General features: G+C 54.3%; 1 protein-coding gene across 3 annotated transcripts in view; it reads right to left on the reverse strand.

Annotated features, from left to right (window-relative positions):
- The window catches only part of PLEKHH1 (pleckstrin homology, MyTH4 and FERM domain containing H1), a 47,875-nt gene that overhangs the window by 6,635 nt on the left and 13,773 nt on the right, over positions 1-27,467 (reverse strand). For all 3 annotated transcript variants that reach the window (XM_032875130.1, XM_032875132.1, XM_032875131.1), the window contains exons 3-23: positions 21,429-21,491; positions 20,429-20,578; positions 18,130-18,213; positions 16,384-16,465; positions 15,521-16,281; positions 12,167-12,245; positions 11,452-11,543; positions 9,731-9,881; positions 9,371-9,513; positions 8,414-8,524; positions 7,429-7,515; positions 6,945-7,106; positions 5,958-6,038; positions 5,426-5,608; positions 4,955-5,063; positions 4,060-4,172; positions 3,311-3,487; positions 2,951-3,048; positions 2,285-2,462; positions 1,447-1,602; positions 331-431 (exon numbers count right to left, since the gene is read on the reverse strand). In XM_032875130.1, coding sequence (XP_032731021.1) covers positions 331-431; positions 1,447-1,602; positions 2,285-2,462; positions 2,951-3,048; positions 3,311-3,487; positions 4,060-4,172; positions 4,955-5,063; positions 5,426-5,608; positions 5,958-6,038; positions 6,945-7,106; positions 7,429-7,515; positions 8,414-8,524; positions 9,371-9,513; positions 9,731-9,881; positions 11,452-11,543; positions 12,167-12,245; positions 15,521-16,281; positions 16,384-16,465; positions 18,130-18,213; positions 20,429-20,578; positions 21,429-21,491 — 3,161 coding nt within the window. The remainder of the gene's footprint in view (positions 1-330; positions 432-1,446; positions 1,603-2,284; positions 2,463-2,950; positions 3,049-3,310; positions 3,488-4,059; positions 4,173-4,954; positions 5,064-5,425; positions 5,609-5,957; positions 6,039-6,944; positions 7,107-7,428; positions 7,516-8,413; positions 8,525-9,370; positions 9,514-9,730; positions 9,882-11,451; positions 11,544-12,166; positions 12,246-15,520; positions 16,282-16,383; positions 16,466-18,129; positions 18,214-20,428; positions 20,579-21,428; positions 21,492-27,467) is intronic.

Consider the following 27,467-nt stretch of genomic DNA (forward strand, 5'->3'; position numbering starts at 1 on the left):
TTAAATATCTAGTGCTCATGAGAAATTTCACTCTTCTAATGGAACCCTTGCAGCCATCCCACAGGGTTGGTCTATTTTCTTGCCAGGGGTGGGGGGGAGGTGTGGTATAGTGTGGGTGTGGGTGTGCACAGGCATGCGCAAATACATGCAGGAGAGGGACTGAGAGCCTGAACTGCCCAGGGTCTCACCGAGGATCACCAGAGCCAGCCTGGGCCACCAACTAGTGTCCACAACACAGTGCTGTCTGTGGGCGTGCTGTCTGTCCAGCACAGGCCAGCCGGTGGCCGTGACGAGTGCCCCCCTCCCCCACCCCCGGGCAACACTCGAGACCTGTTCTTGTACATCAGCTTCACGACACGTGTGCCACCCTCAGCCTTGCCAGAGTGCAGCTCCTTCACGGCTTGCTCCCACTTGGAGATGGCATCACAGATCTAAAACAGGAGGGAAAGGACAGTCAGAAGAGGCCCTGACGGGAGCAGGTCCCATCAGGTACAGGCCTCAGGCACCTGGGACTAGAGGTGTCTTACAACCTCCCCCCAGACAGAGCGGTAGAGCCCGGGGCATGGCGTGAGCAGCAGAGTGTGGGATGCTGCCCCCCACTGGCCTTGACACCTAAGGGGGCCTCCCCAGAGGCCAGGCAGCCCTCTGTCAAAAACCGTGGCCTCCTATTACCAGCTCCATTTCCCTTCCCCCAACCACTGTTGTCTTCAACAAGTACCCCCAGAGGTCTACTGGGTAACCGAGCCTTACAGACACCCAGACATTTACAAAGGGGACATGTGCGCAGGATTTCCAGGCAACAGGAAAGGATTATAGGAGCCTTTGTCCTGTCGCCTTAAAAAAAGCAGACTTGGAACCAAAACCCTCAAACTCATCAATGCTACAGCACATTCCCACAAACACTTAACATCCCCCATGGCGCTACTCCCAGACCACAAGACAAGATAGGTGGAAATCCCATTCAAGGGCCTTTTACTTGTAGATGTGCCACATAGATCTACCTGCTTCAAATGTGGTCCAGCCTGTAAGTGTAGCAGAGGCCCTGACAGGGCAAGAATGAGCTGCACTGCACAACACACAACTGGGGACCCAAGGGGATGGTCATCTACCTCTGCATGTGCACAGGGACAAGTGCCTCCCTGTCCTTCCTATACCAAGCCAAGAAGCAGCTTTTCCCCAGGATACAGCACAGCCCCTCAAGGGCCGGGGGAGAGAACATATGGAGATGTTCTCTCCAGGGACAAGGGCAAAAACAACTTTTCTCTGCCTGTACAGGTAGGTTTTAGCATGCCACAGAATGCTGGCCAGAGGGAGCACCTTGGGCTCCCAACCTAACAGACTGTGCAGGAAGGCACCCGCCAGAGGGGCTCTTTCCCCACCGTCCAAACCCCAAGGCCCAGAGGGATCCCAGGAGGGGCTCAGCTGGCTCAGTGGGGAGCCCATCACCTTGATGCTCCCATGCAGGCAGTGTTCCAGGTCCCTGCCAGAAGGATCGTCTGTGAAGAGGGCAAAGCCAGAGTGGGAGGACTTCCTCATGCCTGTCTCTTGGTTCAGACGCTGGAGGAACTCATCAACCGTGGAGGAGCCGTCAAAACCGACCACCTGCGTGGGAGAGGGGTCAGTCCCAGTGGAAACTTCCCGAGGAGCTCGTGAGGGCTAGTGGAGGCTGTGAGTCTGGAAGGTGGAAAGTCTTGGCTGCAAGGAGCAAGGGCAAATGCAAAAGCCGAAGAAAGCTGGTTTCCATGGTCCTATGCAGAGGGGCATGTGCTTTGGGGACAAGCCTGACCGCGGTAAACTGGAGTCAGCGGCTCTGCTGGCCCTCTGCCACCACACTTTTGGAGGCGTTTTATCATGCCACCCTCTCAGTCAGCGTCTCAGCTTCCTGTCCTTGCAGTGGCTTCGAAAGATCCACTTCCAAGGGCCAAACAGTGAGGTAGTTTTCGCAATGCAAGCTCCTCTCTCCCTGCACTCTGGCGCTCAGGGTCCCACCCACCTCCAAATCCCAAGGCCGCCCTCTGCTGGTCTGCCTGCTCAGAATCAGCCAAGGGCGCCTGGGTGGCTCAGTGGTCATGATCCTGGGGTCCTGGGATAGAGTCCCACAGTGGGCTCCCTGCTTCTCCCTCTCACTCTCCTTCTGTGCTCCCCCCAAGTAAAGAAATAAAATTTAAAAAAAAAAAAAGAATTGCCAAGCCTAAGGAGGTTTAGCAGCCCCCTGGCCTGAAGGTGATCCCTGGGCGAGGGATAGGAGAGGACGGAAGAGAGGGAGCCTGCGTAGCCTCCTCACCTGGTAAGTCCCATTGGTGAAATGCACGGGGATGCTGAAGGGTGAGGAGTGGTGGAAGGGGTTGCGTAGCAGGATGGACACGATTTCCATGCGGGACGGCCGGGCCTCCCGCTCTCCAGTCTGAAGCGTCCGCTCCACGGCCCGCTGGCAGTAGGTGGCATACTGGCCAGTTTCATTTCTAAAGAGACGGGAAGAAAGACAATCCCAGGGAATCCACTCATCCCTGCTAGATTCCCTGGCTGCCGACTATGACCAGGCCAAGACCCCATCTGCAGTGGGACTGGCGGTGAGAAAAGCCCAGAACGCTCTGGTCTGTGGTGTTCATCCATCATTCAGGGTCTATCTGCTACAGGTGGCTCGCACATATACTGTCTCCAGAAGCCATAAGAACGGGGACACAGACCATGAAAATGTGGGGATGATATGGGAACACCCAAAAAGCATGCACACATACAGAGACTGGGGTGTAGAGCAGCCCAGGCTTGCGCAGACCTCCGTGTGCCCACTCGTGTACACAGTGCCAAGTGAAGTCTCCGTGATCACCATGCAAACCTCAGGGGCAGAGTGGTCTGGTCCCTCCCGGTCCCCCACAGCCTGCCCGCTTCCCCAGGTTCCCCACACGTGGCTGGCGGGGCTGGAGCTGTGCGGGAAACGACGCTCACTCACCGGGGGTCCGCGTGGCGCTGGAGCTGCTGTTTGACGTACCAGAGGAAGTGGTGCTGAGGCAGGAAGAGTGGGGCGCACAGAGCCAGGAGCTGCCAGCACTGCAGGGCACAGGCAGCATGGGACGGGGCCCACGCGGCTCTGAGCTACTGAGCCCTCAGCACTCTCCAAACCAGGGCTCCCCCAACCCGGTGTGGCCACCAGCATGGCCAACCTGGTCAGGCCCCGTCCAGAGCAGCCATCACAAGATCTGACCATCCCAGCCGTACGGAGGCAGCCCACAGGCTACTAGCCCCCTCCTCCCACCTTCCTGTGCTCTGGGCAGCAGCCCCCCCAAGGGCTCCCGGCCCGGGCCCCGCTCACCTGAATGAGGGAGCACTTCTGAGGCGGGCGGCCACTGGTCTGCTTCATGAGCTGGCAGTAGATCTCGCTCTGCAGCTCGGGGTGAGCCAGGCAGACCTGCAGGGCTGTCTGCGCCAGCGACACGTGGTAGTCCACCGAGGCTGCCTCCACGGGCACATTGATGAAGAGCTGGCAGGACTGGAGGAAAGAGGATGGTGGGCACGGGCAGCCCCACAACCCCTGGGTTAGTATCCTTGGTGACAGTGGGCACACAGGGCCATCCCCACCACGGGCAGCCCTTCTGAAGAGGGAGCACTGCCCCTGTCTGAGTGCTTCTTGGCTACTCTGGGATGGCAGCATTCCTTCTTTAAATGTGTCCATTACATAAGCAAGACATCCATTTTTTTAAGAGAATATTCAGACAGACACAAAGAACATTCTAAAATGGGTCAGGATCTCTCAGGTTTGGAAGCAACCTAAACCTGGCCTTTCCTGCCCTTTATTCCAGGAGGAGGAGAGTTCCTGAACAGGGAGTCTCACTGGCTGGTCCCCAGAAAGTTGTGAATGCTTCCGCGTCCTAAGCCTGTGGTGATAAGCCTGTGGTGACGACCCTTCCGCGAGGGCCCTTCCGCGAGGGCCCTCTATGAGCTCCCCCTAACTCCACGGCTTCCACCCCAGGATCCCGCGGTGGGCAAACTGCTCCGGGGAGAGCCTAGGCCCGCGGCGAGGGCGCCGCCTGCTGGTGGGCCTGCGCTCCGTTCCTAGGTTACCTTGAAGAGCTTGAGCGCCTCCGTCTGTAGGGCCTCGGAGGGCAGGGTGGTGAGGGAGGTGTACAGCCCGTCCTTGCTGTAACACAGCATGGGGTGCCTCCAGAGAGGGGAGTCTGCACAAAGAACAGCACCAAGAGGAGCAGCAGTTACAGTTGGGGCGGGAACTGGACCCGCACCCCCACCCGCCGGATCTTCGAGGAAGACCAGGACAGACTGTCCGGACGCCCGCGTTGTGCTGGGGTTAGAGCCCCAGGGTGTGGGCCACACAGCTGGGCACTGTGTCCAGCATGAGCACAGCTCCCAGAAAGGTGGCTACTGCTTCGCTCCCAGGGCAGCGACAGGGCTGGGTACAGGAGTGCAAGCATGTGTGTACAGGGGAGGCCCCTCCCTGCAGGGCCGGGTCAGGATGGAGAGCACACCTCAGCCTGAGGGCAACAGGCCTCGGAGGAGCAGGGAAGGGGTGTGTGGTGGGTGCCGTTAATTCCTCAGGGTCCTGAGAACCAGGAGTGAAACAAAGACCTCGGAACACCCAGGCTTGGGTTCGTCTAATCCCAGTGCAGGCTTCACTCATGGATTAATAAACTGTAACGATTCACCAGCTACCTACCTTCTTTCCTCGACCCTCAGTCCAGCCGGCAAAGCCGCGGTGAGGAAAGTAAAACACTGACCCGGGTCACTGGGAAGTCTGCCCCCAAATCAACTGCCCCGGACACAGTGGGGTAACCCCAGTATCTTCACCAGAAACAGGGGCTCTGGAGCTTGGATGGGAATGTCCTTCTGTGGCTTAGATGGTTTTAAAACAGCTTTGGGGTACAGAAATGCTTTCTGTGGGTTTCTGACCAACCACTACCCAGCCACCACCCTCCAGCCAACGAGGATGGCCACCCTGCCTTACCTGGGTCTCCCTCCCCGTCCATCAGTTTTCCAATGAGTTGCTCATAGGCAGTGCCAACTGTGGCACTGCTGCCCCCTGCAGCCACTGTGAGGTGGTACAGCCACGTGTCCTAGAAGGGGAGTGGAAGAATGGAGGCAAGGGTCCGCAGTTCTCTTGAAGGAGCCAAGCCCAGGGTGAGGTTGGGCTAGTCTGGCTGGCACAAGTCAAGGCCACCAGTCTCTGAAAGACTTGGGATCAGGTGAACATGAACCCAAGTTTCTAAGCTTAAGGTGCTATCTCATGGTCCCAGTGGAGAGATGGTGGTCACTGGGAGGGAATTCGCTATAAGGAAGGGTCCCAATCAGGGAATGCTAGTTGCCAAAATGTCCAGGAAGGAAAGAAACTTGAATCTGAGGAGGCTGGGAAAGAAAGAAGGGAAGATGAGAATCACAGGCCGGAGCTTGGCGGCAGAGGCTCAACCCCCTCCCTTACCTTTTCATGCTTGGTGCCAATGAGGAGGTAGGTGGGGCTGTGCTCTGGGGGGTGGATCACCAGGGTGCAGTGGGAGGAGAGCAACCGCCTGCTTCCTCCAGCCTCATAGTCCTCATCGGAGTCACAGGATCGATCGACTTCCTCAATGCGCGCGTCCCGCACAGGCAAATGGCCCAGGGGTCGCTGTGGACAGGAGCCTTCCATGAATGGGAGAGCCAGCAGGGAGCCGGGCAGTCTCCTCTCTCTGAACCCTCAGGCTCTGCTGGGCTGGGAGTCATGGATGTGGCTGGGTCCCAGAATGAGGGGGGTTAACTACAGCTCCCTGGCTGAGGCTTGCCAGGAAAAGCACAGACAGACCCCATGGGTAGAATCTGTGGGCCGTGCACACTGGCCACAGGCGAGAGGGATCCAGCCAGCTTTGTACTTGTGTGGTGTGACGGAAAAGCTGCGGCCTTTCCATCAGGACACAGAGCCACAGGAATGTGGTCTGGGGAAAGCAGAGAGTGGGTGCTGTCAGGAAGCCAGGAAGTACCTTGTCCTCATGACTTCGATAGTAGTAGAAGGTTCTCCCAACAAGAGCACACCAGACCAGCTTGGAATGGCCATGTTTTACCTATAAGAAGAAATTAAGACTGTGTGATTAGAACCAGGTAATCCCAGAAGTAAATCCAGGTCTGCCAAAGAGAAGCCAGAGGAAGGAAGATCTCAAAATCTCTGGTCTAACTCTGGTCCTTAGTGGAGATGCCACCCAGATTCCCTACTAACAGGACTGGCCTTTTCACATGGAGAGGGCCATGGTGTGTACCCTGTGACATCCATCCATCCATCCTGGCACCACACGCCATTAAAAGACTAACCAGGCCAATCCAATGTCCTGTCCCAGGAATACGGACACAGCTGTAAGGATGCTGAGAGGGAAGGCAGGGCCATCGCTGGCAGGCTAAAGCCCCCGGCAAACGTAAATCACGAGGGCACAGCAGGTGTATGACAGGCGAGGAGACTGACCCGAGCACAGACGGAATGCCAAGGCAGAAAGCGAGCCAAGAGCACCGAGCTCACTCACACGTGGCTTTGCCTTCTCGTGGCGTTCTGGCCTAGTTCATGTTCTTCCTCGTTAACTTCCATTTTCTTGAGGTTAACAAGTACTTCTCTGCTCCTTCTAGCCAGAACAGTCCTAACTCAAACACCTCTAGGGCAGGCGTGGGATCGGACCTCGATGGGTGTGCACACCTACCTCACCTGCCTCACAGCTTCCACTGTTCATACCGAGGCATGGCGGGCGCAGGTGGGGGTGGGCAGCAACCCCTAATGACCTCAAACTAGGTCCTCCCATCTTGACAACAGCTGTGGTGCTCACAGCCCTGATCTCAGTGTTCACTCACAGACACTGAGCGGTCAGACCGTGTCTGGGGCCCACCCGCTAATCCCAGTGAGCCAAGTCCTGCAGAGGGGCGGCAAGGAGGGCTGTGCTCGGGCGCCTGGCTCCCCTGCCTCTCCGCCCCACCAGCTCCGCCCCTACCTTGGTCAGCCAGCCCTTCACAGTGGGCTTGGAGCCACCCCGAGGCAAGGCTGGAGGCCCCACGGCCTGCACCTTCAGCAGGCTCTGCAGCGCGCGGATCCATTCCTCCAGCAGGCCTGGTGAGTCCGCCGTCAGGTAATAGGTCTTTTTCTCAGAGATAAGCTGGGGAGGAAGGGTTGCGGGGAGAAGTGGGGAGATGGCGGGATGGCATGCCAGGGAGGTGGCACAGATCCCTGAACCCACTGGGCCTTCCTTCTTCCCACTCTGGACCCCCTCCCCTCTTTCCCTTGTTCTCTTCGCCTCGTCTCTGCTACCTTAACTCTGTCTCGCACATTTGGTCTCCTCTTCTCTCCCAGTACTCACAAACAAGGGTCACATCCAAATGTGGATGTGATATCTCTCACACATGTTCATTTTGCCCCAGCTTTGTTTCCACCCTAGTCCTATCCGAACCCACACCCCTTCGTCTAAGCCGCCTGCCCACCTGGAATGTCTGCGCACCCTCCCCTCGAACAATCTGGCAACGGGAATTCAGTTCCACTTGACCCTGCGGTTTTCGGATGACATCGCTCTGTAAAGACAGGAATGGGGAGGAACACAGTTAGGAGCCTTCCCAGAGCACATCCTTCTCCCTCAGGTCTTACTCCAGGTCAAAGTCAACGGAGAAAGTGATTCCCAAGCCTTCCTGAGCTATGGTAGGATGGTAACTTGTTCTGGATCCCGGTTCTAGCTAAATGGAACAATGATTAGAGACACAGGGGCCCATCTGACCCAGGCCTCAAAAAGGATAGATTGAGCCTTTAAAATTGGGTCAGAAGAGCTTTAAAGCCTTTAAATTCTTTCTACTCCATTCTCTATACCAAGTGTGGCAAATAAGTGGCAGACACATCACCACTCCCCTTCCCTGTGTGCCCGCACACCTCACTGCTCAGAGTGTGCCCGCTCACTGAGGGACACGGGCCCAGGATCCTCAACAGCCACGGGCATTGGCTGGAGTTGCACAAGAGATGTGGCCTTTTTGCTTTCTGTAAAACATTCATGTTGGTTCCCCAAAGAGATCCTGTCAAACTAGATCTCAACATCGAAGGCTCCCTCGTTCCAAACTGTACAGGAAGGAGGTGGAGGAGGTGATGGGCTGTTAGAACAACCCAGATGACATGAGGGCAGCTTGGGAACAATTCTCTTATGGGACTAGGCATTAAAAGAAATCAGCTTCTGAAGTAAGGAGTCACCGAGTCAGGTCATCTAGAACTGCCTTGACTGCTCTATGCCTGACTTCATTCCAAGAACCAGGGACCAGCCTCACTGTCCCATGTGAGGTTCAAAGTCCCAGGTACCCAGGTGCCCAACTGCCAGACCTCTGGCCTCTGGCCGTGGGCCCCACCAACCCTTCTTCTAGCCCCCACCACACAGCCCTGAGTTTGGCCCAGGCTCCTTCTGACCACTGTCCTGGGGGAGGAGGGTCTCACCGGGGACTTATAGTACATTATCTGTCCCTGTCTCAGGACAAACCAGCGCCTCTTCCATGTCTTCACTCGGCTCCCCATCTTCAGCAGGTAACCCGACTTCTCCAGGGACTCCTGCAGGGGTGAGAGGGCACGGGGTGGGGAGTGGACAGAAAAAGGGAATTAGTTGGGGTTTGTAGATGTCCCACAAACCAGAATGGCCCAGTTGTCAATTAAAGACAACTCCTTGAATACATACTAGATGTATTTTCAGGGCACCGTACCCTGCTAAGGGTTCAGAGAGAACTAGAATAAAGCCAGGTGGCCCCCTCAGGGACTGTACGAGGGAGAGGCTGGCCAGGGAGGGCTTCCTGAAGAGCCAGATCCAAACTGGCCTCGAAAGGAAAAGTCAGCTTCCCTTCAAAGCCATGACAAGGCCATTGTAGGCAGCAGGAAGGGAGGGTGAAGTCTGGGGAACAAGGGGCACATCAGCCAGGCCGGGGCGGAGGGCTGGGGAATGAGGGATGTGGGTCTGCAGCATGGCTCTGAGCCTCAGGCTTCTTATCTGGAAAATGGGGTCCTCGTCCTGAGAGGACGGTGAGGACACGTGAGACAAGGCACAAGGAGCACTGAGCACGGTGCATGGCGCTCAGTTAAAAACTCCTACATGTCCTCTTTTGGCATTCCAGGGTTGGAACACACGGAAATGCCTGGGGCCTGGTGGGCCGCTGTGGGAAAGCCCGCTGGCTGCCCCTGGTTCGACGAGAAGCTTGCTGGGTGCCCTCTCCTTCCTCACAGGGTCTATGACGCCAAGCCTACAGCCCCAGCGCCTCACCCTTGTTGCAACCCCCTGCCCCTGCCTTTTCCCTTCCCCAGGACCCCTCCTCTTGGGCTGAGGGCTCCAGGCAGGCAGCCTCTGCTGGAGGCCTGCTTCCCCCCATGCCCTGCGTCAGCCCGGGGAGACCTGTGCCCCCTGCGCACCCCGGCCAGGCCCGGCCCCTCGGCAGAATAGGAGGAGGTCCGCTGCAGTTTGTGTTCTGGCTCGGAGTAGTCGCTGTCTAGTGAGTAGGCATCTGGGGGGATGGCGTAGTCCCCCTCGGAGCTCAGCGAGGACATGGAGACACCTACCGAGGAAGGACAAGTTAAGGCCTGGGCCCCAGATCTCCCCAGCTCACGCAGACCGGGAGCTGCAGGAGCCTTCTTCCTCCCTGACCCAGGTTCTCTGAGTCTGCAGCGGAGGCTCATGGGTGGGGATCGAGCAGGGGGCCCCGGATGAGCCCGCCCATGGAAGGAGGTGAGGGGCCGCTTGCTGCCCACACCCTCCTGCTCCCTCCTCTGTACCTCTCTTGATGGCCCGGGGGCTGCCCAGTCCGCTGGTCTTCCTGGACTCAGAGCAGGGGACCGAAGTTCGGAAACTGGCCTGAGAGCAGCAGTCATCATCGGACCCAGAGGATTCGTCCACAAAAGGCACGGTGCTGATCTGCGTGGCTCTCTGCAAGACAGGCGCCCTCCCCTGCTGCAGCTCACCTTGCAAAATGCAGCCCTTACCGTCAGCGCTGGTAGCCCTAGCCCCAGCACCCAGGTTGTGGCCAACACGGCCTGTCTGGGGCACATGGGTGCCCTCACCTGGCTGGGGCACTCGACAGACAACTGTCCCGTCTCTACCTTACTCTCATGTCCTCACCTCCATGCTTCTCCTTAGGCCTCCTGTTCCCACACACTGTCATCCTCTGTGGTCCCCAAAGGACCTGCCCCATCTAGGTTGAGCACCAGCAGCTGTAACCCTTTCTCCCGCCACTAGGAGGCCAGAATGCCCCACGGGCCAGGCACGTGATAGGCGCTTTAAACGTGTGTGAGGATAAGGAAACAAGAAGCCACCGACTATCTCCACGTTGTTGAAAGTATGGGGAAAAGATACTCTGTAGCGTGATAAAGGCTTTGAAAAGGTAATTTGGTGCTACCTGCCACAATTTAAAATATGCCTATCATTCGCCCATAAATTTCCCCTCCGGAACTCTGTCCTCTGGAAATACATTTGCCTAATACTTAAGTGCACAGAGATGTGTCTGCACAATGATGTTCATCACTACACTGACTGCAGAGAAGCAGAGATGTGACCGAAACTGTCCATCAGCGGAGGGCAGGTTAAGGTAGTCATGGGGCATCCACACCGAGGGGCCCTGAAAGACGAAGCAGAGCTGTGCACAGAGGTGCACCCGCGAGATCTGACTCATGGTCGTATAACAAGCAAGGGGCGGAAGGACAAGTATGATATGATTCCCGCCATGTGCACGTGCATGGGTGTGTGCCTGTGTGCGTGTGTGCGTGCGCCAAGAGAGAGATAGGGACACAGACAGTATCTGTCAGTGCACTGGTAAATGCAACAGAGAGCCTCGCAGAATAAACACAAACCGTGAATGACAGTTGCCCCCAGGGTTAGAAATTAGGGAAAAGCAATGTGAAAGAAAATGGGACTTCTGGCTTTTCGATTATTCTAAAAAACTTTTTACAAAGTTAACTGTTTTGACCTCAAAAACCAATAACAAAAGGAAACAAAAATATGTGTGAAAACACTATGTTGCAGTTATATCTAAAAAATATAGATACGAAACTAACGTAATATTGTGTGCCAACTACATTCAAAGAAAAATACGCAGAGATATTATGAGAGTATACGTGGGATTATGTTTGAACGTGTATGAAATATTCTGGACAGAGTCCTTCTGGGACAGACATGGGAAAAGATGGGGAGGACAGGTGAAGCAGGGGTAGGTCTAACATTTAACTTTTCACTTTGCCCATGATCGTATGGATTCAAATTTTTCAATTTGAAAATTCAAATTTATACTTTTTATAATACTAATAAATACTAATAATACTAAATACTAGATACTAAATAATACTAATAAATACTAAAAATAAAATAACATTATATGGTAGCTGAGCTCCCTGCCCAGAGTCCTGTGTGTGCAGAAGCCTGGCCCTAGAGCCCCACTCGAGCCACTAGGTGGACAAGGGGCATCCTGGAGGGAACACCCCAACCTCGGACAGCAGCTTCTTACCCCCTTCAGGGCAGTGTAGACAGGCACGGTGACATTCTTGTAGACAAGGCCAGAGAAAGGCCCAGGGAACGCAAGGGCAGGAGGGCTTGAAGCTGGAGGGGGTGGGGAAGAGGGAGATTAACTCAGGTGCCATAACAGACAGAGACCTGGGCAGATCCACGCAGACTTCCCTGAAAGAGCACCCCAGGAAACAGGTGGGCTAGCTATCCTGAGGATGGGGCCAGGACTCCTTCAGTCCTACTCTTGCAAAGGTGCATTACCAACTGTGAGACCACGGAGCTCACGCCGCGGGGGAATTCAGTAGCTGGCCGGCTGACTCAGGAGCCAGAGGGTAGGGATGCGGTTCCCTCACGAGGTTCATCTAAATCAAGGCACTAGGGAGCTCTCCCACCCCTCACTACAGAAGTACCGCCCACTTACTACAGAAGGGAAGCCCGTGCAGGTGGGAGGCTGAGCTGGAGGACCCCGCCTCTAAGGTCCCTTCCAGCTCTGTAATTGGCTACAGTCCTGTTCAAGGCCACGCCCACCCCGCAAGCCCAGAGCTAAACCTGTACAGCTTCCTTTTGCCTCAGAGGTAGTCGGGCTGTGATTTCACTGAACCTCACCTGTTGGGGGAGGGAATGGGGTGCTGGGAGACCCTGGCCCTGGGTGTTCCTGAGAGTCTCCCCCCTGCATGCCCACCCTGCCCAGCATGTGCGGTGCACTTGGGACTCACCGCAGCAGGTGGCATTCATTCTGGGAGATGCATCCGAGAGCCGCATGCCAGCCATGGCCACCGCGTAGATCCGGCTTTCCTGGAATGGAAGGGCCTAGAGGGTCAGGGCCCAGCACGGAGACCAGCCCAGGCCCTCCTGAGTGTGGGGGGAAAAGGATGATCTGTGGACGCAGGTCCGCATCTGGCCTGGGCCAATTACTGGTGGGGTAATCCTAGGCAAGTTATACCTGAGCCTCCTCCTCCTCCGCCCTAAAGTGGGGCTAATACTTAACTGTCAGTGAACATCTGACACCTGGAATATAATCGGCATCCAACAGAGTCATTCCTTCTCTTGCCTCCACCCTTCTCTTGGCACAGGAAGTTCAAGAGGAGGGGGTCACTGACCTGTTTCTCTGAATCGTACCCATTTTAGAGGCCCTGGGTCTCAGGCTCTCACCACCTGAAGCTGGGGTGTTGATAATGAGGAAAAGGGAGCCCCATGGCAAGGGACCCTTTGGTAAGCCCGTTTGGAAACTGGGACACAGTTTTTTCCTACAGTAACGTGATGTGCACGGTTAGGCCCCACCTGCAAAGCCACCTAAGCTCACTCAGGACCCTGAACCCTGCTGTAGAAGACATGTGGACGCATCTTCTCCCTTACCCCTCCTCCCTTACCCCTCAGGATTCCTGAGTCTGAAGCAGGCCCACAGGGAGCTTTTCTTTTTCTTTTTCTTTTTTTAAAGATTTTATTTATTTATTTATTTGACAGAGATCACAAGTAGGCAGAGAGGCAAGCAGAGAGAGAGAGAGAGAGAGAGGAGAAAGCAGGCTCCCTGCTGAGCAGAGAACCCGATATGGGGCTGGGTTATGACCCCAGCCGAAGGCAGAGGCTTTAACCCACCGAGCCACCCAGGCGCCCCCTAGGGAGCTTTTCTAATGGTTTTGATCAAACAACCCAGAGACCCTGCCTGTGCTTTTCCCACCTCTTTCTTCACTCAAGGTAAAGGGAAACGAAGACCCCCTCAGGGGACAGGAGAGTTGGAAGGACTAGGAAAAGTAGGCCTGCTGGCCTGGGGAGGCAGCAGGGCTGGGGGCTGGGGCTAGAAGGGCTGCAGGGTATTCCTGGGGTGTCCCCCAGAGGGGAGCAGCAGCTCTGGGTACTTAGGGGAGGGAGGGCTGGGTGGGACCCCCTCTGAGCTGAGCGGAGCGGTAGGAGGTAAGAGATAGAAGGACAGTGAGGAAGGGGGTCCCAGGAGGGGATTATTCCTGCTGGTGCTGATCATGGAATTCAACCAGGGACAGGCCTCTAACCCCCCAGAGGACATGCAAGCGAAGCTCGAGGGATTTAGGTAAAACAGACGTGGGAGTGTTCACAAGAATCATCCACGGCCCAACTCATGAGGATGATTTCATCAACCAAAAAAGGGCTCTGGAGGCTCTGAATCAGCAGATCAGTGCATCTGCCTCCCTCCTCTCCATTCCCAGTCTTGATTCCCCCTCAGACAGTCCCTGCGCAGCAGGTCCCACCAGGGAAGAGAGGGTGGGCACCCACTGGGGTTGTTTTAGGGGCCAGTTGCAACGAGGACTGTGAACAGGAGACAACTCCTTAGCTGGCATGGACGGCTGTGGGGTCCCGCGGCACCGCTGAGAGCAGGGAGGGCCTGTGGAATAACCCAACACCCCTTCACACCTGCACCCCCATGGTTCAGCTGATGTCCCCCGGGGAGAGTGTTGTCAGAAGCATCTTCTCTATTTATTTACTCCCTTTCCCCTGGGTCTCTCTCCCCCACCCCTCAGTCCGCACTCAGCAGAACACAAGAACCCCTCGGAGCCATCACGGTGGACAGACGGACAGCTCCGTTCTGGCCCAATGGCAGAAGTGAGCAGCGCTTCTCTCTGGTACCACCTGCTGAGGCCTCCCGTCACATCCCTCACGGGAAAGCTCCCTCACTGCTCACCTCTGCTTTAGGATTCTAGAGCGTCTGAAGTTACAAGACAACAATGAAAGAGAAGAGGGACGGCTCTGACGGTGGTCCGGCCTGGCCTGGCCCTTCCCTTCTTTCCAGCATCCTCTCCATCCCTGCCTGCCCCTCTGCTCCTTCTCTGCCCGCTGCCCCCCACCTCACCCTTGCTCTCCGGAAGGCCATGCCTCGTGTGGCTCCTGCGACCCCAGAGCTTCAGGGACAGGGCAGCAGCCTAAGGCCTAAAGACTGGCCAGGGAGACCTGCTAGCCCCCCGCCCTGACCCCGCTCCCAGGCATGGCCCTGTCTCTGGCCATCGGGCCCCCTTATGGCCGGCACCTGCAAGATGCTGCTGGAAAGACAGGTCTTCCGGGCAGCAGTGAAAATGAAAGGCGGTGTCGCCCTGAAGTAGGGTCCCCAGGATCCCCACTCCTTAGGCTGCCAGAAGCCAGACACTCAGACATCTCCCACCACAGCAGCATCGGGGGGTCTGAGCACGAGGAAGAAAGAACATCTGCTCTCGGATGTCCCCCAAGAGGCAGTGCAGCTGGAAGGTGAGAGCCGGGTCAAGCCCGGCTCCTTACTAGGGGCTCCATGACCACGGGCAAGGGAGCAAGTCTGTGGGGTAACGGGACAGCACCTCACGGCTCGCACAGACAAGGGGTCCTGCAGGCATGCCAGGCCCTGAGCTACATGCTCCATACCCCGAATCTCATCTCACCCTCCACACTGACCTCGGCAGCCTTATCCACGTCCACCCACCCCCCCCATTTTCATTTCAACTGTTTATCACGGAAAATGCCGAACAGACACAAAAGCGGAATAAAGAGAATAAAGAATGATCTCGTGTAGCCATCACTCGGCTCTGCGAAGACTGAGGCATGGCTAGTCTTGCTTCCTTGGTGTCCCCAACCCCATATCACTGACTCCGAGGCAATGCCACCGGCCATGATATCCTTCATCCAATATTACGAGAAGGAAGCGAAGGCTCCCAGATAACAAGAGCCCGCGCTTTCTGGGAACCACAACTGCGGGTGCCCCCGGCCTATGCTCACGGTCGTCCCCACAGCAACCCGATACAGTACTGTTATCCCCATGTCACAGATGGGGAACTAAAGCTCACAGGGTTAGTAACATCTCAGGGTCACAGGGTCAGCGGTTCAACCCTAGTGGTTTGATTCGGGACCTGGGTTCCTCACCAGTGCGCTGCACCACGGCAGAGAGTCCAGGAGATTTGATGAGAACACATGCACCAAGCACCCAGCTGGGTAGGGGCACGTGCTCATGAAAGGAGAGCGGCCGGCGTGCAACCACTCCAAGTCCGGGCTCTGCCCCTGCTGGTCACCACGGGGCTGGTCGCCTCCTCTCACACTCTGCCCCCTGCCCCCTGCCCCGCAAACAAACTGCCTCTTACCCAGGATGGAAACCGGTGCAGGGGGGGAGTGGGGGGTGTGTTGCCCAAATCCACTTCCTCCAGCTCAGCTCCAGGGGCCTGTGGGCTCTCTCTTTCCTCCTTCTTCCCTCCTGGGGGTGGCTCCCCCATCTCCATATTCTCCAGTTCCTCCCGGAGCTCAGCTCGGGCGTCCACCTCAGGAAGCCTGGAGGGGTGGAGGGCTGAGAGGGTCCCAATCTCGACGCTCACCACATGGTTGAAGCAGCCGGGGCCCACCTGGGGCTGGCTGTGGTGCCGCTTGGCCAGCTGGATGCTGTCCCGGGGGGTGCTGGGGACCCGCGCCTTTGGTAGGGTCAGGCTGCAGCCCGGGCTTCCTTCCCTGGCAGAGTTCTTTGTCCCAGGGAGCGTGCCTCCCTGAGCAGGGACCAGGCCCTCCCCCCAGGAGGCCGAACCCTGTCTGTGGGTGCGAGGCTTCATGCACAGCCGGCGGGGAGAGCCCTCTCTTCCCAGATGAGTTGGAAGGGTCTTGGCCTCGGCTATTTCCCCAGAATGGACCACGATGGAACTAGAATCCTCCAGGGAAATTCCTGCTTTAGGACCAGAGTCCCTTCTAGGCAGAGCATCTGGGGAAGGTACAGGCAGAGCTGCCTTCAGGGCACCCTTGGCCTGGGGACTACTGTCCTGCCGTATTCGCTGCATTCCTGGCCCCGAAGCGTCAGAATCCTGCTCTGGGGTTTCCTGGGAGGCCACCAGCAGCTTCCCCGAAGGTGCCATCTGAAGAGCTGTGATTGGGGGGAAAACAGGCATAGTGAGAGCTCCCTCCATTCGGTGGAGACACACACACACACACACACACACACACACACACAGCCTGTCCCGAGTACCTTCTAGAGCATCCTGGAGGGCTCCCACCTGCTCCACCAGGTGCCGATTACTGCTCTTCAGGTGCTGATTCTCCATCTCAAGCTGGGCAAAAAGAAAAATAAAGATTTAAGAAGACTTAGCCGACAGGTTCAGGCATATAATTCAAAATAAGATTAAAATTCTTTTCAAAGATCAAATCTTTGAAAAAGAACACTTGGTGCCCCAGCAATCCAGGGCTGACCCTCCCAGGGAGCCCTGACCTACCCCCTTTCCTTTGTGCTAACCAGTTTCGGTTGGGATAGAATTCCATTTGGCAGCCCCTGAACCTTCTGTTCTAAAATACTATTTTTCAAAAAAAAAAAGAACTGTGAAGTGGAATACGTGCCCAGAAATCCTCAGACCACATCAAGGAAGAGCTTCGCAAATGACTCTGAAGTGAACACGCACGTGACCACCACCCAGGTCAAGAAAGAGGAATTGGGGGTCTCCTGGGTGGCTCAGAGGGTTAAGCCTCTGCCTTCTGCTCGGGTCATGATCTCAGGGTCCTGGGATCGAGCCCCGCATCGGGCTCTCTGCTCAGTGGGGAGCCTGCTTCCCCTCCTCTCTCTCTCTGTCTGCCTCTCTGCCTACTTGTCATCTCTGTCTGTCAAATAAATAAATAAAATCTTTAAAAAAAAAAAGAAAGAGGAATTGCCAGCACGGTCTACAACCCCAGACTCGCCCCTTCCCAGTCACACGCTTCTCCCTCCCCTGGAAGGCAACCACTAAGTGTACCGGACTCACTTCCTTGCTTTCCGGGCTTTATCATCCAGGCCCCCACCCCTGCACACATCGGCTCAGTTGTGCCCCTTTTGGTAGAAGTGGGCTTATACAGTATATACTTCTGAGTTGAGCTTCCTTTACTCAACACACTGTCTACAAGACCCTTGTGCACGGTTGCTGCATTTTCTTCCGACTGAAATCCAACCCAGTTTTTTGAGCACCTTTCAGCAAATATGGAGGCAAACCAGGCATCCGCTCTGCACCCCAAGAGCTCGTAGGTGACAGGAGATGGGGAGGCAAAACTGCCAACACCCGCGGCAGGCATGACCACTTTGTTGGGACAGAGCAAGAGAAGCTGAGGTATGTCCTTTCCCAAACTTCAATTCCTTGCCCTCTGGTTTGGAAAGAGGTTGCTTTTTGTTTCTTTTTGCTGGGAGCACAGTAGCTTCTAGCCCCAGGCTTCTCTAAGTGAGTGGCAGCGAGCCTCAAACTAGAGGTGGAGACAGGATGGGGCTGTCAGGGGACAAGAAATCGGGGACTTAGTGACTCCTGGGCACAGAGCTGCTGTCTGGGGTGACGAAAGTTTTGGAAACAGATAGTGGCGACAGCTGCATGACAGTGTGAATGTACTTAATGCCACTGAATTGTACATTGAAAATGGGGAAAATGGGCAATGACACGTGTATTTGGCCAATAGCACAGAGACCAGTTGAGAAGAACAGAGAGGGCAGAGGTGCAGTGGAGAGGGTAGGTGCAGGGTGTGTGCCCTCTGTGGGGCAAACAAAGCCGATCAGGAGCTCTGGGGAAACCCAACGGCCACGGGAGGAAAGGAAAAGTGAAGCAAGTCTCAGTGTTTAAGCCAAGTGAAGGACAGATAGTTAATACAAGGAAGGTCAGTCAAGGCCCCGCAGACAGGAGGCAGAAAAATGCCGGGGCACGGAGGGGACTCCCCGATCCCCCCTGCATGTTCACTCCAGGCTTCCTGAGATGAGTTTTCCACTCACCTCTCCTAACTTCAGAGTGACCCATTCTTTGATCTTCGCAGCTTTTTCCTGGACAACTTTTGCTTCTTCAGCTCTCATCTGCTTCTGCAAGAAAGGGAGGGACTCAGTGCATCAGAGCAGTCGCCAGTGGAGTGAATGGAGGCAGGAAACCCTGAGAAGGAATATCAAGCAGGTGGAGGGGAGGAGGGGCAGCGGAAAAAAAGAAATTCACTTATGAATTTAAAAAATATTCTGAAAGTGGGAAAAGGCTTCCTCAGCGTGATCCATACCCTGAAGCCATGAAGAAAAAGACGATCAAATCTATACCGTTACCATAAATTACTGTATGACAAACAAAAGGTCCCCTAAAACCAAAAGACCAACTGGGGGATGATTTACAGCACAGATGGCTTACACAAGAGGGCGAATTCGAAATGAACAAACCAATAACTACATGTGAAAAGAATACGAACAAGAAGTCAACAGAGAAATAAAGGGAAAGAGAAACCCATGAAAAGCGATTCAACCCAACTGTGATTTTAAAAATGCACAAAAAATCAGACATCTCTTCCTCTATCGGACTAACACAATTGAGAAGTTTGATGTTGTCCCAAATTGCCAGGGCTGTTGGAAAACAACCCCTGTTCTAGAAATTGGCAAAGCCTTTTTGGGTAGCAATTTGATCATCTCTGTCAACGTTTTAAATGTACAGACCGCTGACCCGACAAACCCACGGCTTAGGAATCGTTAGTTGCCGTACTATTTGATCAAGCAAAGAAAACTCACAACTGGACATAACCTAGGAGTCCACAAATCCAGGCTTGGCTAAATAAACAAAACGAAAATGGAATGCTGTCCTTTGATACAAAAGAAATGTTCACAGGGAATACTGGAAGGACCTTAAGGTTAACCAGCTAAAGGGCTCTGCAAACTGGCCACCATCCAGCCTTCCACCTGGTTCCTCTCCCCCGGCCCCACTTGTTTTTATAAATAAAGTTGTACAGGAACAGAGCCACAGGCATGCCTATTACTTAAGTATTGTCTAGGGCTGCCTTCCTGGTACAATGGGAGAACTCAAGAGTTTTACCAGAGGCCACATAGCCTGCAAAGCCCAAAGTATGTACTCCCTGGCCCTTTACAGAACAGGTCTGCCAACCCTTGCCGTCGTCTGATACCCTCTGTATAACGGAGGCCCAGAGGGTGACGTGGCTTGCCTCCGTCAGCGTAGGGAGCACAGCTGGGACTAAGGCTAGGTCTACTGACTTGTAGAACAGCATTCTTTCTATTCTGACCTTTTATTATTGGAAAACAAATTTTTTTTGATCCAGGCTTCAGCGGGAATCATTTTGCCCACGAATCCCCAGATGTGGCCACTTCTATGAAGCACTCGAAAAAGGAGGTACCTCCAAAGTCCATGAATAACTGATTAGAGATTTCATGGGTCGACGTCGTATTTCCCCACGACTTCTCAGGAACACATGCTGGGTGCCCCTGAGTATACAAAGGCCCATCGCACCATGGACACGTTCAGTGACTAGCGATGAATGATTACAAGTTTGCCCATGATGGTGGGGAGATACTCCCAGGACCAGCTGGCACCTCATGGAGAATTCACACAGAAAATTAACAGTCATCTGGCCACACTGAGGTGGTTTATGGGAAATCATGGTGCTCTGGTACCAACTGGGAAGGTGAGGCCGAGGACAGAGGGAAGGACAGCAGTGGGGAAAAGTTAATGGGACTGTAAAGGGGGAGGAGGCTGGCACAGGGAACTGGCAGAGTGATGTTTCAGAAAACCTTTCCGGAGCAAAGGGCTAACGAAGCTGGAATGCTAGGCATGGCCTCTCCTGGGCCCATGTCTGGGCACCCGAGTATGCCTACTCAGGTTCACTGAGAAACTCTAGCCAACCAGCTGACCAAGGCTCACGCTCCAGCTCTGTGTCGCTATGATACTACGCAGGCAGGGCCCAAGGCCAGGGTGGAGAAGGACAGGCTCTCCTTACCAAACCCAACCTCATGTCTGATACTATACACAGATTACCTGAGTTCACTCTCTGGACAGCCCCGGGGTGTATGATGACCCTTAGCTTACAGTTGTGTAAATGGGAATCCGTGACTTACCTGCCCACAGCCAGAGAGCAGCAGGTGCTCGTGGGTAGGGTGGGGGTGGGGTGGGAGGTGTCAAACCCAGATCAGTCTGCCTCCATGGTCCTCTCCCCACTATATCCCCTGCCTGGCTTCTAACAGTTCAATCTCCACGTGAAAGAACAGTCACATGAGGGAGGGGCCCCGACCAGCAGAGGGGCCCTGTTCTGCTTACCTGCTTCTCCAGCTGCGCCTCCAGCTGGCCGATGAGCTCATCTTTGCCCCGCATGGCTTCCAGCAGGTCCTGGTACTTCCGGTGCAGGCTGCCTGCTGTGTCCACGTTCTTCAGATTGGACAGTTTCACCTTCTCCTCCATCACACCCACCTTCAAAGTACCATCGTCACGCAGGGTTAGCATGTGTGTGTGAAATGGCCACTAACCTGCCCTGGGACCCTCCCTAATGCCCCAGTCCCCAAGTCCCAGGCAGAGCCCTCACGACAACAGGGGGACCAGTTAACTCTGGGACCATTTAGTAAGCCTCACGTGGGCAAACTAAGGACATGAGGAAGAAACCGTTGGGTACTTGGCCGTGTCACTCTGGGGCCTCAACAGGGACAAGCTGGGCAGGACAAACTGCTTCAAGCTCACCGTGGCCGAGATGGCTGCTGCTCACTGAAAGTCCCTGTGCTTCTCACCCTGCCCCAGCTCTCTCATGGCTAGATGGCCATAGAATTCCCTCCAGCCCATGGGTCTGAGTGGAGTGACTCATCATTTCTGGACTGAGGTATTTGAGAGCTCTCTCCCTGCCACGGCAACCAAGGAGGCGGCCTGTTCCAGAGGGTCCAGACAGAAGATGGAGAGCTCTGTCAGCCTCGATCCCCAAGTCCCTGTGGGAAGCAGAATCCCCAGCTAACTCTGGATAGAGATGCACCACGACAGAGAACTGGATGGGATAAACTGCTGAGACCCGTTACCTTAGCATAACTTGGCCACGTGGACTAACCCAGCCACCTGCTCTCGCGCTAACCCTTACCCAAAGACTCTATGCCCAAAGACTGCTCCAGGCACCTGAATTATCTGTTCAGAAGAACAGACATGTGACTGCTGGTTTTCCTTGTCCCCGTGAGGAGCTGGTGAGGGTGACGAGTATGTGTGTGGGTGTCCCTGGGAAGGATCAAGGAAGGCCAACAGCCGTTTCTGTGGCACAGTCCCGCCCGTCCCCCACCCCGGTTACCTGGGTCTCGGCGTTCTCTGCCCTCTGCTCTGCCTCCAGCAGCCTCTGCTCCAGCTCCTGCATCTGCTCGACCAGAGAGCAAGGACAAATATCAGTGCGGTGTCCCCACCACGACCGTGGCTTCAGGGCAAAGTGAGCAAACTGTGTAGACGCTCCACACGGGCCAGGTTTAAACTACTCAACTCAAGGGCGGCACAAGGATATCAGGGCAAAGATCTTCATGGCAACCCTCTGCTCCCATATCCCAAATTTAGGGGGCTGGTGAAGAGCCTAGAGCTGCTGTCCTCTCTGCTGAGCGAGCAGAAGCCTAGCTCTGTCTCCCATGCATGGCGTACCCAGGAGGGTAGCAGGAACGTTCTTCATGAGGCAACGCTACCCTCAGCCCTCAGTCTTGTCAACACCACGTCCCAGGCAGGGCCTTGCCACTGCTCACCACGTGCCTGGCACGAAACATGCTCCCATGTGAGCCGCCACGCCTGCAGTAAGAGAATGTTCCTTCCCACCCAAGGACAGCTCACTGGCTGGGGACAAATATTAATCCCTTATCAAGGACATCTCTGACTATAAATGGCATCAATAGGAATCAACTTATTTGATTTCTTTAATCTTAAACAGAGACGCTCGGGACATGTTTTTAAAAATTCTATCTCGCTACCAGTAGAGACGTGTCATTGAGGTCTGAGGAACTCGGCCATTCTCGAATTTTACACCAACTGGCCAAGCTAAGGGACAAGTGTTCTTACCCACCGAGGCTCCTGAGGGAGCAGCTCTAAGCTAAAGGCTAAGGCGATGCTCACGGGCCCACACGACACCCCCGCAGCTTTACAAGCTCCCTGTGAAGAGTGTGGGCTGGACCGCAGCTCCCATCCTCCCGGGGTCAGGGCCGGGTGAGCCACACGCTGCCCCGTGGACATCACCACACTGAGGCAGTCACATGTCCAACTCTCCTGTCAAGAGCCACCTGCTTCCATGTGCCACAGCCCGGTCAGTCACCTGCTCCCAGCCCTACCATGCCTTGCCCCGGGGGGCATTATACACACACTAGGGGCAGAATGGCTCAGCCTTGTCCTCCAAGAGGCTGGACGGGTGGCCCCTTCCCAGCTCCAGTCTAGCCTCACCCACCTCATCTCTGCAGATCTGGCCTTTTCTCCCGCTATTCAACCTTCTCTTTTTGGCCTGGATCCTGGTTTGAAACTGAATCTCTTCTTTCTTTCCCAATCTCTCATCTGCTCAACTGCAATTCTGCCTTCCCTTCTTGATTCAAGGACGCAGGAGAAGGGGCCCCCCAGCCTGGTGCTGGGCAGTGAAAGGAGGGTTCCCTGGGAGGAGGGCACGCCAGAGAACCTGGAGCAGCTCTTTTCTCAGGCCAGCTTTTCCTCACCCACTTTTTCCTCCTTCTTGGGGCTGGGGAAATACAGAAGCTTTCGGCACACATTCCCTATGAAAGGATCTGAGGGTCCCAGGGAAAACTCGAGAGTTACAACCCATGGGGCAAAAATGCCCCTTGGGCTCCCAGTAGACAGGACCACTGCTGAGGGGCATTCATGTGCTCAGGCCAAGGCTGCCTGTAGCTCTTCTCTCCTTCCTCTCCCAGTTTTCATCATCACGATTGAGCCTCTCGACTCAAGCCTGAGAGTGTGGGGTGGTGCCGGCCAGACACAGGCATCAGTTACAGCCAGACGGCCTTCACCAAGGCAAACAGCCATGGAGCCTGTGCTACAGAATACCCTGACCTTCAAACAGCTACACGGAAGATAAGAGCTTAGCATCAGCTGGTATTATGGGGACAGGGCTGGCTTCCCAGAGCAACAAGAATTCTGTGTAGTTGGAGCGGGGGTGTAGGCTGACACACAGCGGCAGCCCCCGGTGACCAGGTTAGTACTATGTAACGTGTCCCCCTTAGGCACCAGACCTGACTGGGCCAATCAGGTTCTCTGTCCCCAGGAATCTGACATCTCGGATTGAGAGACCAGAGACAAGAACCAGGGGACTGCATGGGAGATCGTGCACAAACTTCACCAAGTCACGACTGTTAGCTCATTCCTCCCGTTCCGTGAGCTGCCCCAGGATCCTCCAAATGAATTCCATTTGCTTAAGCTAGTCAGAGTTGGAGTTTGGGCCCAACCTCAGAACCATCTCTAATACAGCTGCTGGGAGCATTTACATTTCTTAAATAAGACTTACTTATTTGAGAGAGAGAGAGAGAGAGAGAGAGAGAGAACGTGCGCAAGCAGGAGGGGCAGAATGAGAGGGAGAAAGAAGCTCAAACAGACTCCATGCTCAGCACAGAGCCTGATGTGGGGCTCCATCTCCTGACCCTGAGATCATCACCTGAGCCGAAACCAAGAGTTGGACGCTTAACCGAATGTACCGCCTAGGCGTCGCAGAAGCATTTAATTTTTTAAGAATACAGTGAGGGGGACCTGGCTGGCTCAGCTGGGACAGCATCTCACTCTTGATTTTCGAGTCATGAGTTTGAGCCCCACGCTGGGTATAAAGGTTACTTAAGTAATAAAATAAGATAAATACAAATACAATGAAATACTGAATAGGAAGGCTTTGGATTCCTGACGAGTTTCCCTAGATTAACCTTCAGCTGGACCATTCAGATGCAACATCTCTGTAGCTCAGAAGACATAAGATTCCCACAGGAAATGATCACTCATATTGAGTGATCTTGAATATCAGACAACTGTCTGATATTTTCAAACTCCTTTAATAGAAAAACTTGTCTTTACATTCTATGGATGGAGAAACCAAGGTAGAGTGAAGAACAGAATTATATTTGAGTTCTACTGCCCAGCTGGGCATTTCCACTTGGACCAAGGGCAGTCAACGACACTGATGAGGGCTGGAAATCACTCTGGTATTGACAACACAGTGAGCATGTTTTTTCCCACTGAAATTATATACTATTAGACATCCCTTTAAAGAACACTATCCAGCAGTGTCCACAATAGCCAAACTATGGAACGAGCCCAGATATCCATCAACAGATGAATGGATAAAGGTTACACACACACACACACACACACACACAGGAATATGACACAGCTATCAAAAAATAAAATCTTGCCATTTGCAATAACGTGGATGGAACTAGAGGGTATTATGTTATGTGAAGTCAGTCAATCAGAGAAAGATAATTATCATATGATCTCACTCCTATGTGGGATTTAAGAAACAAGGCAGAGGATCATAGGGGAAGAGAAGAAAAAATAAAACAAGATGAAATCAAAGAGGGAGACAAAGTTCATAAGAGACTCTTAATCATGGGAAACAAACTGAGGGTTGCTAGAGGGGAGTGGGGGTAGAGAGATGGGGTAACTGAGTGATGGGCACTGGGGAGGGTATGTGTTGTAATTATATAATACAAGGTATTATGTAAGACTGATGAATCACAGACCTACACCTCTGGAACAAATAGTACATCATATGTTAATTAAAAAAATAACAAAGTACGCTATCACTGAAGCAAATGCAATGGAAGGCACCTTCCACAGAGCCTGGGGTCTTCTGCCAGCCTGGGCAGGCAGCTGCAGGGTCCCTATATTCCTACCAATCCTATAGCTGTTCTTATCTTCCCGGCAGGGACACTCAAAACTCAAAGCATTTTGTATTTGCCTTTATGCTGGAGTATTTTTTTTTTCCCTCTAAAACTAATTTCTGAACACTGAAAACATTTTGAACATCTGGAAAGTTTTTAAGAGAAGAGTGTAACGACCATCCACATATCCCTCACTACTGTCCAACAATTACCAACATCCTGCCATCCTTGTTTGAAGAGTATTTTTAACACCATCTCTCCCTCTGTTGTGATGAATGTATATTTCCTCCATGGCCCGGGAGTACTCCAGGTTTTCGAGAAAAACTCCAGAGTTTTCGAACTTCATTTAACACCAGCATCAATAGTTCTCACGAGGGCAGACTGCTCCTTATACCGCATCCGGGCCCCCCCCTGCTCTGGGTTCTGTTTCTCCTCTCAGCAGGTTCCCTAGAGCCACGTCCTCAGCTGTCCTCGGCTGTCTGTGGGCCTGGGGTGACGCACTGGCCCAGGAGGTGTCGGGTTCAGGCAGGTGACTCTGAGGCGGCTCCGCTCTCACCAGCTGTGATTGGCACACGAGGCTCATAAATCAGTGGCCCCGGCACTGGCCACGGTGACCTGACAACATGCACTGGGCGCCAACCTGGTGCTCAATCCCTGTGTCTGCAGCTCGTACACTTGTATACTCACAATGCCGTGACACGGCAGTGCCCGGGCAGTGGCAGCAGTGGGCGCTCTCGGGCACTCCCGGCACGGCCCTGTGAGCTAAACAGTGGACTGAGCTGAGCGCTGCACCTGCTGGGGCTCAGCCGTTCTGCAAAATGGGGGCTCAGCATTCTTACTGCCACGCTGCCCCCACTGGAGAGACGGGCACAGGGAAGCACTCGGGCTTGAACCTGACTGGCTCTGCCACAGTGTGGCTTTACATAAGTTCCTGAACTGCTCTGTGCCTCAGTTTCCTCGCCAGGGAAAAAAGGGTAACGAGTCTCCACCACCTAGGGTTGCCGGGAAGATGACCACGAGGTGCCTCGCATAGAGCTCAGGTGCACAATGTGGCCCTTATGGTGAAGTTGACAGTCAGTTACTTGCTGGTTTTTCGGAGACAGAGATGACACGGAGGACCAGGGAGACCCATTTGCCTGGCATGTTCGGGGTTTCCCCTGTTGTCCCACGATAATTACTAACAGTGCCTTCTTTTCTCTTTCCAGAGTGTCCTAGGTTAGATGATAAATTATAGGGTCATCCCACGAATCATCCACCTACAGCAAGAACGGCTTCAAGCCTGAGGCTGCCAACTCTAGCTTCTGGGGCATCTTGCAAGACCTCCCGTGTTAGGGGCATGTAGCTGACACATAGAGAACTCCACAGGGCCACTGGCTGTGTGTCTGGCACTGGCTTAAACACTCCACACGTGTCGACTCACTGAATGTTCATCCCACTGGGAAGGAGCACGTACTACTATTAGCCCACTGTACAGATCAGAAACGGACGCCGGCAGGCTAGAGAACCTCGCTAACAGGCCACGTGGGAGAGAGGCAGAGCCAGGATTCAAACTTGGGAGGACTGACTCCAGAGTCTATGGCACTGTTAGCCGTAGGGCCTCTCATATCCAGATCTCGCATGTCACATAAAAACAAAGATTCCACATATAATCCCTGGCTTCCAGCTTCCCTCGAAAACTCGGAAGATTTGGCCATGGTAGGGTTCCACTGTCTTATGGCGATAACTGGCTTCCTCCTCTAGCTCCAGCCCGTTCCCCTGATTCTTCCCAGGACCACCTGTCTCACTTGAGTAAGTGACCTGCTCGTGTGTGAGCAGCAGCCCCCAGTCTGCGCTATTAAATGGTTCTAACTTGGGGCGCCTGGGTGGCTCAGTGGGTTAAAGCCTCTGCTTTTGGCTCAGGTCATGATCTCAGGGTCCTGGGATCAAGCCCCGCATCGGGCTCTCTGCTCAGCGGGGAGCCTGCTTCCTCCTCTCTCTGTGCCTGCCTCTCTGCCTATTTGTGATCTCTGTCAAATAAATAAATAAAATCTTTAAAAAAAAATGACTCTGTTATCAAAGCCCATGCCATTCAACTTTTTTTTTTCACTAGATCTTTTGTTTAATTCAAATCTTATGTTTAGTCCTAAATATTTAAAATACAGCACCATGGGGTTGCCCTGGTGTCTGACTACAGAAAGGGAAGGAGTAAAAGGGCTCTGAGTCTTCTCTGTGGGTCCCCTGCTCCTCCAGGGCACGTGGGGCTCAAGATGTTGAGAGGCCGTGGATGGAGTTAGTGCCCAGAGCTCTCACTGTCGGGGGTGTAAGGACCCACTTGGAGGGTCCTCGAGGCAGATTCCAGGGCCTTGCCCACAGACGGTTTTATTTAGCAAGCCTGAGGTATGGACCCGGGAATGCACTTGGGAAGAAAATCTCGGGTGATCTTGATGTAGGAGGCCCACAGACCACACTCTGGAAAACACTAGACTAGCCACAGGATGCAAAGCATAGTAAAG

Source organism: Lontra canadensis, unplaced genomic scaffold (genome assembly GCF_010015895.1).
Source record: "Lontra canadensis isolate GAN:19392208 unplaced genomic scaffold, GSC_riverotter_1.0 scaffold55, whole genome shotgun sequence".
Classification (NCBI taxonomy): domain Eukaryota; kingdom Metazoa; phylum Chordata; class Mammalia; order Carnivora; family Mustelidae; genus Lontra; species Lontra canadensis.